This window comes from Anser cygnoides, chromosome 2 (assembly GCF_040182565.1).
Source record: "Anser cygnoides isolate HZ-2024a breed goose chromosome 2, Taihu_goose_T2T_genome, whole genome shotgun sequence".
Lineage (NCBI taxonomy): Eukaryota > Metazoa > Chordata > Aves > Anseriformes > Anatidae > Anser > Anser cygnoides.
Window position 1 is genome coordinate 139,194,768 of NC_089874.1, and position 12,371 is coordinate 139,207,138.

General features: G+C 44.9%; 1 protein-coding gene across 1 annotated transcript in view; it reads left to right on the top strand.

Annotated features, from left to right (window-relative positions):
* LOC106030627 (neural-cadherin-like) overlaps positions 1-12,371 on the top strand; it is a 45,458-nt gene that overhangs the window by 16,276 nt on the left and 16,811 nt on the right. The window contains exons 10-18 of the mRNA XM_048075194.2: positions 493-663; positions 3,887-4,059; positions 4,185-4,352; positions 5,029-5,278; positions 7,375-7,502; positions 8,369-8,555; positions 8,711-8,854; positions 9,582-9,865; positions 10,707-12,324. Of these exons, the coding sequence (XP_047931151.2) occupies positions 493-663; positions 3,887-4,059; positions 4,185-4,352; positions 5,029-5,278; positions 7,375-7,502; positions 8,369-8,555; positions 8,711-8,854; positions 9,582-9,865; positions 10,707-12,324 (3,123 nt within the window). The remainder of the gene's footprint in view (positions 1-492; positions 664-3,886; positions 4,060-4,184; positions 4,353-5,028; positions 5,279-7,374; positions 7,503-8,368; positions 8,556-8,710; positions 8,855-9,581; positions 9,866-10,706; positions 12,325-12,371) is intronic.

Below are 12,371 nucleotides of genomic sequence, written 5' to 3' on the forward strand. Positions count from 1 at the left end.
TTTAAAGTCTCACAACCAGAAGAAAAGAGGCGAGACAGGGAGAGACTTGGTCATCAGAGAGGAAAAGCTGAAGACAGGGAGAAAAATGTTCAATTTATTAACTGAGCTGCATGATTCTACCCTGTTTTAATCTGTTCAACAAGGCAGTCTCTGGTTCCCGCTGTGGGGATGGCTTTGACTACATCATTTAAGACTCGTGTGACTCTTCCCCAGAGCAATAATGAGCTATCTTTCAAATACTCAGTTACTTGGACTAGCAGTGCGATAGCCCTAAGAGACGTCTCTCGAGAAGGTTGCTGACCGCTGGTGCTGTCTGGCAAGCGAAGAGAGGATAGGCAGGACTTGTAGTTGGTCTGGTCCGAGCCCTGCCTTGCAGGGTTGGCCAGGGATTGAGCTTTAGGGTTGTGCTGCGTGCAGTTGTAGCTCCCTCCTGTGCGGGAGCAGCGCTGGTCCCTTTCTGCAGGCTCAGTCCCGCGGTGTCTGTGTCCCCAGGGGTCATCACCACCACGCAGAGCTTTGACCGTGAGAAGCAGAGAGAGCACACGCTGTCTGTTACCGCCACCGACCAAGCGCAGGAGCCGCTGATCGGCGTCTGTCAGATCACCATCTTTATCGCTGACGTCAATGACAACGATCCCAAGTTTGAGAACAGTCGCTATCAGTGTGAGTGATGTTTTTCCCACTACCACAACGTGAACCTGTTTAGTAGTTCCTAATAATGACGGTCAGTTTTTAGGTGACCAATCTTTGCTGCTGGCTAAGCCAGTTACTGCTTATTTCATTGTCAGTGGAAGGATGCAGAATTAATCAATGTCATTAGTGTCTTATTTATTGCAATACTCTTAAAAACACTGACAGTTTACAGTCCTACGAACCAGGCAGATCTGATCCCTTTCTTTTGTGGCTTTTCCCTGCCTCATTTTTCTGCCCTCTGAATTTTTATTCAGCATCCCCCGAAACAAAACATGACAAAAGCTGGGAAGTCAACGACCCTGGTGAGAAGAGTAGTCATCATCTATGTCTCTTTGATACAGTGCTCCAGCTCAAATAGGTTGGAGTTGTGTTTATCTCTTGTCAAACAGCCTGAAATCCTTGGCTTATAGCCTGCAGTTGGCTGTGAGCCCTGATTCCCCCCTGTGCTCATGAGCTAGCTTTTCCCATTTGCCCTGGTGCCATTCCCTTTTTCATCCCCATACAATGTGCTTTTCAACAGTCTTTGGTTTGCCTTCAGCTGCTGCTTCTCCAGTAGAGTCCTGCACTTCGGTACATTTCATGTCATCCACAAATGACAAGCATACTTCCTAGCTGATGAACTGTGACAGGCTTTTCTTGCATAATTGCCTCACCAAAAATGGCAAAAAATGGCTGATGATGTGTGTGACAGCAAGTCCATTTTGGAGGTTTTGACTGTTCAGTGGAAATGTCACATAGGGCAAAGCAGTGACCAATGTCTTATTAAAACGAAGAGGGCTCATAAGTGTGTTGTCTCTAGCATCGCAGGCCAGCATTTAAGGATTCAAAAAGAGGTTGGATGCTTGTACAGCGGGACTTTAGCTTGGAGAAGTGACCTACTAGGAAATAAATATATGTCTGTGCATTAGAGGTACACACAAAGACAGAAATAAATTTGGTTTACACCTTTTAGAGTATCTTATAGTGACTAACATCAAGCACCAAATTGGTTAAAATGTGCCAACTGGGAATAGCAATTTCTGCATTTCCACCAGTGATTTCTGTAAACCTGGCTGTAGCAGCATGGAGAATTCAGGTGGGAGTGGTCTTTGCTGGGGAGGAACAGAGCAGAGAAGTTTCTGAGACAAAAGTAATGTTTGTGCAAAGACGAACCTTTCTACTGTACCTTCAAGTATGTTCTTCAGGTGAAGCTGCCTGCGATTGTTTTCAAAAGAAGTGAAGCTGAAAGGTTGCATTTGGTAGTTATGATGACTTCGGCATTTCCAAGGAATAGGTGGATTTTTGTGGGATTTTTTCATGAACGCAGGAAACCTGCAAAGGTCCTATAGCGTAGGCAGCCCTTTGGGACAGGGAAAATGCAGATAATGAGGTCACTTTATGTGTAGCACTTTTCCAGCATGTATACGTAAGTAATCAATGTTTGTACATCACAGAATTAAAAATAGCTTCCTCTCTAACGAGATCAAGTGCCATTAGTCATAGGTTCCTGTTCTTCTTGGAAACTGCTGGTTCTTGATTCCTGTGCACTAGGATGTTGGTCAAATCCCGCATTTAAGCCATGTATTTTATAATCTGCATGGAAGGCAGGCATTAAACAACTGCTTATCTCTATGCATGGATGGCATAGTAATTGCTAGTTATGCCAGCAGCAAGTAGAAGTACATGAAATAAGAGAGAATGACCCTTCCAAGGAATTGTGAATGTGGTTTTTTTTTCACAATGTGATTTAACAGGATTTGACTATAAAAGTATAAATTTAAACACAACGAAAGGATATTTTACAGTGTTTCTTAGCAATAAATTCCATTTTCATTAATCTATTTTAATGCCAGTAAATCTCTTCTGAGAGTAGCTTTGGCTGCACTGACATACCAGGGACATGAATCCTAGGCCAATTAAATGTCATGGGAATAAGAGCAGCTAATTAAAGCTCAACTTTGTGTTCATGGAGTTGTGGTGGTTTGCAGTGTTACTGCCCCGTTGCCACAGATTGTAGATATTAAGGGAGAAAAAAAAGAAGACATGAGCAGAACACTTTATAAATAGTGTGAAATGCTGATTTTCCCACCTCAAAAATGCTGAAGTAGAACTGCTCACTATTTCTCATGATTTTGTTGGCGTCCTTGCTAGGAATCAGAAAGACAAAATGAATTACTCCTCTGGGCACTGTGTACTTCAATTGTGCAGCTTTTTGCTGGCAGATTTTTAGATGACGGCTCTAAAAGCAGGTTCAGTGAAGGGTTGGTCTGCCTAGGATCACTGGCACAAAGACACAGCCTCTGTTGCAGGTCGATTGCTGGAAACACAGAGTGAGACCTCAGGACCCAAGGCTTTATGCTCTGTGATCACCTCCTGCCTCCCCGTGGGGATGCTGTCGCTCACCTTCAGCATTGATCCTGATCGTACAGAACCCCTCGTGATGCCAGACGTGGTCGCAGAGGGACAGCAGCACCCAGAAGCTGTCAGGGTGACAGTCCCCAGCCCTGCCCTGGTAGAGGCTAGCGGGGACGTGGAGCTGACGTGGTCATGGATGGCCTGCACCAAAAGATAAATTAAATGCCAGCAATTACTTAGCCATCTCCTGATGAGCATAATCTCTCTTGGCAAAACTGTGGTCTTCGAGAGGGTGAGAAAGTGGCTGGGCAGCACTGCTGGTTTTGCAGGGGAGCTAGGGGTGTACCCCCAGGCACAGCCAGCCCAGCAAGGCTTTAAGCAAAGACCTTAGCTGGGAAAAAACAAATCTGCTTCACCAACAGCTTGCTTAACAACCTGGCATGGAAGGGAAACCTGAAAGAAAGAAAGAAGAATGTAGACGCTCTGTTAGTGACAATACTTCGTAACCTGCCTTGCTACAGAAACATTTAATCTCCTGTGATGGGAATTATGAGGTTTTGTGTGTTACCCTGATTGAGAAGGCACTGGGAAAACCTGGCTTTGCTGTGAAATGAACTGCTCTGAAATGCTAGTTTGAGCGAGGAAGTGGCACAGGGAGGCCCACGTCCTCAGTCTCTTCCAGATTACCACTAAAACCTGAGATGAGAGTTATCTAAAGGGCAGGGCTGTGCTGTACACTTAGCACTGACCTGTGAAGATCTCTCTCACGTTTATTGATTGTTATGTGCAGGAGTGTTTCTGTTACACAGCTCAGTAAATCACAACCAGACCTGCTGACAATAACTTTGTCTTCTCAAAGATTTCCTCAGCGAAGACACTCCAGTGGGGACGAGTTTCCTCCATACTGCAGCTCATGACAGCGACCAAGGCGTGAACGCGGCCATCACTTATTCGATGTTGGAGCATCAAGTGGCGTACTTCCAGATCAACCCCAGCACGGGCTGGGTGTATGTGAACCGCCTGATCTCCCAGGTAGCGTCACTGCCTGCTGGAACTGAGCAGCCCCAACCCCTCACACCCATCGCAGAGGGTTCAGTGCAGTCTCTTGATTTGTACAAAACGCTTTGCAAATATCCTCGATTTTCTTTGTTTCATAGGCCACTCGCATTAGTTGCTGTGTTGTAGCAACAGATGGAGGCAACAGAAGCAGCACTGTGGAGCTGACCGTAACCATCACCAGCGCGCTGAGCCAGCTGCCCCGGTGGGAGCGGAGCAGATACTGGGTAACAATCCCCGAAAACACCATCCGTGACACCAGGATAGTGGTACGTTAAAAGTATGATTAATTCCCTCCCTCTTATGTTCATTTCATCTTCTTCCTCAGTTTTGCTTTCTCTGTGTCTGCATTGGAACCACAGACCCACAGAATGGTTTGGGTTGGAAGGGACCTTAAAGCCCACCCAGTTCCAGCCCCCTGCCATGGGCAGGGACACCTCCCACCAGCCCAGGTTGCCCAAAGCCCCATCCAGCCTGGCCTTGAGCACCTCCAGGGATGGGGCATCCACAGCTTCTCTGGGCAGCCTGTGCCAGGGCCTCACCACCCTCTGAGTGAAGAACTTCTTTCTAATATCTAATCTAACTCTCCCCTCTTTTAGTTTAAAGCCATTTCCCCTTGCCCTATCCCTACACCCCCTGACAAAGAGTCCCTCCCCAGCTTTCCTGTAGCCCCCTTTAGGCACTGGAAGGCCGCTGTAAGGTCTGCCCGGGGCCTTCTCTTCTCCAGGCCAAATGTTACAGGCAGGTAAATTTGCTGTCAGTTAAAGAGCTGCAGCAAGCCTAAATGTTGTACGAGGAAACTCAGCTGTTCAGAATGGAAGTAAACTGTTTGTCTCTTGTCTGTTATCGTAGCCATGCATGCATTGTTCTCCCCATCAAACTGAACACTGCACACTTGCAACCCTGCACTTCATCACCGTATGTGGTGGCTCTTTTCTCCTTTAGACCATCAAAGCCACATCCCCTCTTGGTGATCCCAGGGTTACGTATAACCTGGAGGAGGGTCAAGTTCCAGAAACAAACATGCCAGTTCGTTTCTACCTGAAGCCAAACAGAGCCGATGGATCTGCTTCTCTTCTGGTCGCTGAACCACTTGACTTCGAGACAACCAAGTTCTTCACCCTGCGAGTCCAGGCACAAAACGTAGCAATGATCCCTCTAGCTTCCTTCACCACTGTTTGTGTTAATGTAACAGGTAAGCCCTGCTGTTGTTAGAACAATTCATTCAGAGCAGTACTGTTGTTATTTTTACTGTAACACCATGAATTAAGGTAACATCCATGAAATTACAAAACACCTATAAACTCTTTGTGCATTTCTATGCTGCAAAAGGAAGTTGTATGGTCATTTAAAAGTCTGTTTGAGACAGTTTCTAAGTATAACTAGGAAATGTGGAAATGTGATAATGTAAAAATGCGCTGTGTGAATCTTTACACAATCCTAGTACCTGCTTTTATAAACATAAATACAAAGATTTCATTTTGATAGGAGGAGAAATCTAGTAAATGCCCCCAAGCTATGGAAAGGAGATGTGTATCACTGCAAATTTTCTGTGCTATAGAAAGAGAAACAGTACAGATAGCTTGTTTTTGTGGTTGATATGTTTAGGCTTTTTTTTTTTTTATGTTCAGAATTTTCTATGTAACATTGAGGTAAAAACTGTAGGAATGAAAATGTTCTTACAACAGGTAGAATTTTCTAAGATTTGACCTAACCCACCTTCCAGTGAAATCTCTTTGTAAGGCTCTACTCCTGTAGAACCATATAAAACTAAGTCCAAATTTAATCTCTGCCTTTTGAAGCATTAGTGGAATTTCTTTGACACGTTGTAGTCATTTAGGTTCAAAATAAGAATAAGTGAAGTCTTTGGCAAAAACATTTGTCTCTGTCACCACCATTGAAATGAAAGACCTAAGTGGTAATTTGAATAGGAATCTAACACTTTTGCTTCACTTTACCACAGCGTTGTCCTGTCTTCCACAGTCCACTAATGCAAAAACCCTTCTGTGAGGCAGGGGTGCTTAAAGACAGGGCCTGAGCCTCGTTGTAGTTTGTGGACCCTGTCCCAGAATATTTTTCAGACAGCGCAATTATTGGTAGCAGAATTTATTAGAAACTTTGTTCTACTCACAAGCAAGAATGCTTAAACTGTGGCTGTTAGGGAAAAGTGCAAACAGGTTTAAGGGAATATGTAACATTTCTGGGTGTAATTCTCTTACAAAGATAACACCAGTTGGATTTATCGTGGGTTGACCAAGTCAGTGCTGTCATAGATCCCCTGCCTGTCTCTTGTGCTCACCTCTTCCTACACAACATTTCTAGGGAGAAAATGCATCAAAAGCTGGCCCGTCAAATTACTGAATGTATCTTCTCCAGTTTAGCTCTCTCCAAGGGTCAGGCAAGGAAGAAAAGCAAGACTAGCACTGACAGAAAGACAATGCAGCTTTGCATTGCGTCCAATCTGATCTGGCTGCAGATGACCACTACCAGGGCAGCCCTTTCTTTTCTCCAGGCTCCTTGCCACTCCTCCTGCACTGGATCCAGTGATTAGCTGCTGCAGTTTGTTAGCTCACCTAGCCCCATTCTCTCCAGAAAGTCAGTTTTCTGTCAGAGCCACAAAACAAGCACTGTCAGCACGCGATGCAGCTGATGGGAGGGAGCATCCCACTGCATAGAGCAGGATGACAAGAGTGAGAAGATCAGCATTGCTCCTGTGAACATCAGCCAGTGCTTAGGTGAGGGGAGGCTAATGTGCAGCTGCCTCCTAAATAAACATTAGATCCTACAGCTTAAAACAGCTCTGGCTGTCCTGCCCTGCAAAGACGACGAAAGACTGTCTGACACACATTCTTTGTCAACACTAGACTCTGCAATTTGAATTTTCTTTGTATGTCAATCAACACATAATAAAATGCTGAAATTAACTACTCTGAGTGGTTCTGCTGTAGGTTTCAGCAGATAACCAGCTCTTTACAGACTGGGAACAAAAGGCCTCCCGGTCCTGGCGTTCGTGGATTTATTATAGTAAGACTGCTGGTCAAATTGTTAGCTAGTATCTTATCTGAGATTAGGCCACTCTCTCTCAGAAATCGCTCAATGTCTGTAAAATGCCTTCTGACAGCTGCCATGAAAATGGGAAGAGCAAAAGCAGGATTGCTTCTTACTATGAACAATGTGAGTTCTTTTTCTAAGCAAAATTGTGGCTGTGGGAAAAAACTGAATAAATGAAGATGTTGTTCTAAAAGCCTTCAAACATTTCCTCACCATGGTCCCAATCATCTTCTTTTGCAGATGTCAACGATAACGTGCCATTCTTCATGTCTTCCAACTACGAGGTGTCCGTGCCAGAAGGAGCTGATGTTGGCACATCTGTGGTTCAGGTTTTAGCTACAGACTTGGATTCTGGTCTACACGGAGAGGTTTGACCTCACATCCAATTCTTTTCCTCCCAGTAGGCAAGTTTTAGTATAGTAATCAGTGAGAGTGCACAGTCAGCAGATGACAGGGAACCTCATTGTCACATTTGGCCATCATTGTCACAGTGACCTGGCCCTAGAAAAAAGCAGTGTTATGAAGGAATCCTGCATTTTCAGTGCATTTTCCTAAGCATCTTCCAAAAATCCTATAAAATCTTCTGAGAGAGAATTCTGGATGGTAGAGATCTGCTGGTTTGTAACTAATTTTGCAGCTCCTATGGAGTAAGCAATGTGGTGGAACTGTGCCTGGGTGGAAATGTTTTGGTTTTTTATCAGAGGAAGAAGCCAAACCTTTGCTAAAGGAGAAAAAATGGACAGCTTTCATCAGTGAAGGTCTTGATTTGTTCATGTTCGAGGGTTTTTTTTGTGGTGGTGGGGTGATGAGGCAGAATAACCTGTTGAACAGGACCCAAACTGTTCTATCAGTTAGCCCCACTTCTTTGCTACCAGAAGCACAGTGGGTTGGTAGAAGATGGGGAGGCACCAGGGACCCCCAGGTCATTCCCCACTTTCTCTGTCTTCATGATCTTTTTGAGCTGTCTCCTACTGACCACAGTTGGAGATGAGATACTGGTTTGATGGGATTTGATATGACTGGTCTGGCTGTTCTTTTGTTTGAGAATTCTTTTTGTTTTTATTTTGAAATGGGCAAACAACTTCAAAAATTCTGTCCAGACAAACTTCCTTCCTAAGAGTGTTGCCACCTTGTGGAGAGGCCCAGGAGGCTACTGGGGAAGGGAGAGGTCGCAGCACTCGGCCATACAAATGAAAGAGGAAAATGCAACCTCCCTTACCTATTTACCTTTTAGGTTCACTACTTTTTATTGAAAGATGCTAGTGAGGACTACAGGTTCTTCACCATTGAGCGCAAGACAGGAATTATTTCCACACGTGCATCTTTTGACAGAGAGAAAAGAGCCTCCTACTTGATTGAAGTTCAGTCTCAGGACTCTTCAGAATCTTCTAGGCCTGGTGTCCATGGGCAGCCCAACACAGGTAAAACTAGTAACAAATTATGTATTTGGTAAAAGATATCAGAGACTGAATTCCTTAACTTTTCTAGACTTGGGGATGTGTCAGCTGTCTAGAATATGATAAGGTGTTCCACCCTTGCCATTTTTAGTCTACACGTTTGTCGTGCATCTCCTTAGACACAGCCTACGTAAGGATTTTTGTCAGTGATGTGAATGACAACGCCCCGGCATTTCCTCAGTCGGTGTATGAGATCAGCATAGATGAGGACAGGGACGTTGGAAGTCCTGTTGTGACGGCAACAGCAAATGATCAAGATGAAGGTGAGCTGACTTGCCCTCCATGTCTTTCTTTGTAAGTCCTCTTATTATCCCTGTGTGTTGTATGTAGGGTTACCTCCCTCTTGGGCAAACAAATTTCTGCGTTCAGGAGACAACTGAGCACTTCAAATGTTTGTAGAAGTGAACAGAGAAATAAACCTGAAGCACCAAATGATTTTCTTTTTTATTCCTAAACATTTTTCAGCAAACGACTACTATTGTACAGGCAGAATATTCTTCTCAGATGGATTCTCTTGAAGTAGAGCAATGCTGTTATATTTTAGCACCATCCAGTGGTAAAAAATTTAATAAAACGCTAAGGAATGTTGGCATTTGAGGAAGGAGGTTTAGGAAACACAAAGTAAAAATAGCTTTTGATATTTTAATAGTATGTTACTTTTTTATTGTTAGCAAATGAATGCACAACATATAAATTAAAGGCACACGATTCCCTCATTACCAATAAACAAGGACTTGTCTGTGACTACAAATTATATTTGTGGACACAAATGCAGACCCTATGCCCAATCTACCATAAAAAAAAAAGGTTAAATTACATATATGGCTCATTCTGTTTGTATATGTGTCTGTTTTATCTCCTACACACATTGTAACAGCCTGCTGTTCCTGGTGAATAAGGTTGCTCTTGGATACATGTCCGCCATGTACAAGTGAATTGAGCATTCAGGGAGCTCATGACCAGGTTGTGGTCATTTGCTTTCTCTTGTAGGTGCAAATGCCAAACTCAGGTACCAGATCACATCAGGAAACGCGGAAGGAGTTTTTGATGTGGAACCTGAGGCTGGAACTGTCTTCATTGTTCAGTCACTGGATTATGAACAAGAACAACGTTATGAGCTCCGGCTTGTAGCATCTGATGGAAAGTGGGAAAATCACACTCTTATCATCATCAATGTTGTGAATAAGAACGATGAAGCACCAGTCTTCACTCAGAATGAGTATTATGGCAGTGTCCTGGAGGAACTCACAGATCTGCCTGCATTTGTTCTAAAGGTAAAGTGCTTTTCATGCAGCAGAGAAAAACCTGATTTTTTATTTTTTTTCCCAGGGTTGAGCCGCTCACACACACAGAATGGCTCAGTGCCATCCATGCACACAAATCCAAAGAGACAGTATCATCAGAGTGGGTAAGCCCTGGTATTAGGATTTGCTAGCAACTTTCTGTAAAGAAGAGAATAAAGAGAGTCTGGCTGAATTTGTGTGATGGACTCCCTTGACCAGCAGAAATGTTGAACAATAAGTTAGCTTTCCTCTACAAAGCAAGGGAAAGTGTATTTGAGGAATTGTATACGAATAGTGTGGTTAGCATCTGTACTTCGTGTGTTTAAGTTCACAGATTCTTTGGCTACACTTATACTGCCAAATAAAAATGATCAGGGGATGCTCTTTGACTGTGGAGCTGAGAGTCCTCTGTCCCGTGCTGATAAGTAGCTTGGATATATGGCCACCCTGTTCCCGCAGCCTTCTGTTCACTCTGAGAGAAAGTCCCTCTTTGTCTTTGTATTACAGCTCTGAAGAGTTTCATAAGAAACATATGCTCAGCAGATCTGTTGTTATTATTCCCACTTGCTTCTTTCTGGAGTTATTTCCTCTTCCCAAAATATAATGGGAAGAAGAATATATTAGCCTGTCTAAACATGATCTTTCTGTTTCTCTAGGCTGTGCATTGATGTTTATTGAGAGTACTTGACCTGAGTGACTGAAATCAAGAGATGTTTGTTGTTAAATTTCATGCTATTTTCGTGGCCTGCACAATACCAACTGACATCAGTAAAAGAACAGCATTTTCCTGGTTTCCGTTACATAAACACTTCCCTGATGTGGTTTCTTCTAGGTTTCTGCAAGAGACCCCGACCAAGCAGCTGATCAAAATGCCATTAGCTATTCCCTGCACGGACAGGGGGCCGGTAGCGAATTCAGCATCAATGAGAACACGGGCGAGATCAGCACAAGCAGAAGATTGGACCGCGAGAAGCGATCAACATGGCGCTTCCTCGTTCTAGCAACAGATGAGAGCGGAGAGGGACTGACTGGCTTCGCAGATGTTATCATAGAAGTGAGGGACGTGAACGACAACGCGCCCCTTTTCCTCTGTGTTTCGGATGGTTGTTTCATGGGTCACACCCCTGAGGATTCCCCAGCAGACACGGCTGTTATGGACATGACCGCAGTGGACTTTGATGACCCAAAAGCTGGCACGAATGCTGTACTAACCTACAGAATCGTTCAGAACGTCCAAAACGAAATTAACCTGAACTTGTTCTCAATTAACTCTGTTAGCGGCACCATCTATACCATGCTTGGCTCCCTGGACCGGGAGAAGGAAGACAGGTACCTACTGGTGGTGGAGGCCAAAGACGGAGGAGGGCTCACTGGGACAGGCACCGCCACTATTTTGGTGACTGATGTGAACGACCATGCTCCGGTCTTCCTGCAAAGAATCTACACGGCATTTGTCTCTGAGAACGCGAGCATTAACACCGAGGTCGCAGTGGTGTCTGCCGTGGACAGGGATGAGGGGGAAAATGCCGTGGTGACATTCAGCATCCTCGACGGCGACAACGACCGCAAGTTCTCCATGGAGACAGATAAAGTCAACAACTGCGGGTTCATCCGGCTGCGAAAGCGGATTGACTTTGAAAAGCCTCACGAGAGGGTGTTCAATTTGACTCTGAAAGCAGAGGACATGGATTTCTTCAGCATCGCTCACTGTGTGATCTACGTGGAGGATGCCAACGACCATGCTCCGGTCTTCTACCCCCAATTCTATGAAGTGGCTGCTCTGGGGGAAGACGTGCCTGTAGGCACCAAAGTTGTTCAGGTTTCTGCTGTTGACTTGGATTCTGGCCTGAACGGAAGGTTTTCTTTCCACCTGCTCAACAAGTCTGACCCAGGTGGCCAGTTCTCTGTGGCTAGTGATGGCTGGGTGGTAGTTGCAGGACTGCTGGATTATGAGGCAGTGACGCAGTACCAGCTCATCGTTATTGCCACAGATATGGGGCAGCCCCCTCTGGCAGGCAGTGCCACTGTTCTAGTGACTTTGCGGGATGTAAATGACAACGGGCCAGAGTTTGAGGCTCATTATAACCCAGTGGTCTGGGAAAACACAGCTTCTCCTCAGGTAGTCCAAATGAATGAGACGTCTGCTTTGCTGTATGCTAAGGACCGAGACACTGCTGCTAACGGAGCACCCTTCTCCTTCCATTTACTCAGCAATTTTGATAGTCTGGATAACTTCCACTTGCAGGATTTCCATAATGGAAGTGCCCAGCTCACTGCACTGCGTACCTTTGACAGGGAAGTACACAAGGTCTTCTACCTGCCCATCCTGATCACAGACAGCGGGATTCCACCGATGAGCTCCACCAACACATTAACTGTGAATATTGGGGACCAGAACGACCACCCGCATTCTGCTGGTTACATGGAGTGCCTCATCTACAGCTACGATGGTAAGGCGCTCTCTGATGCTTGCTTCCAGGTGTTACGGTAAGGCCAA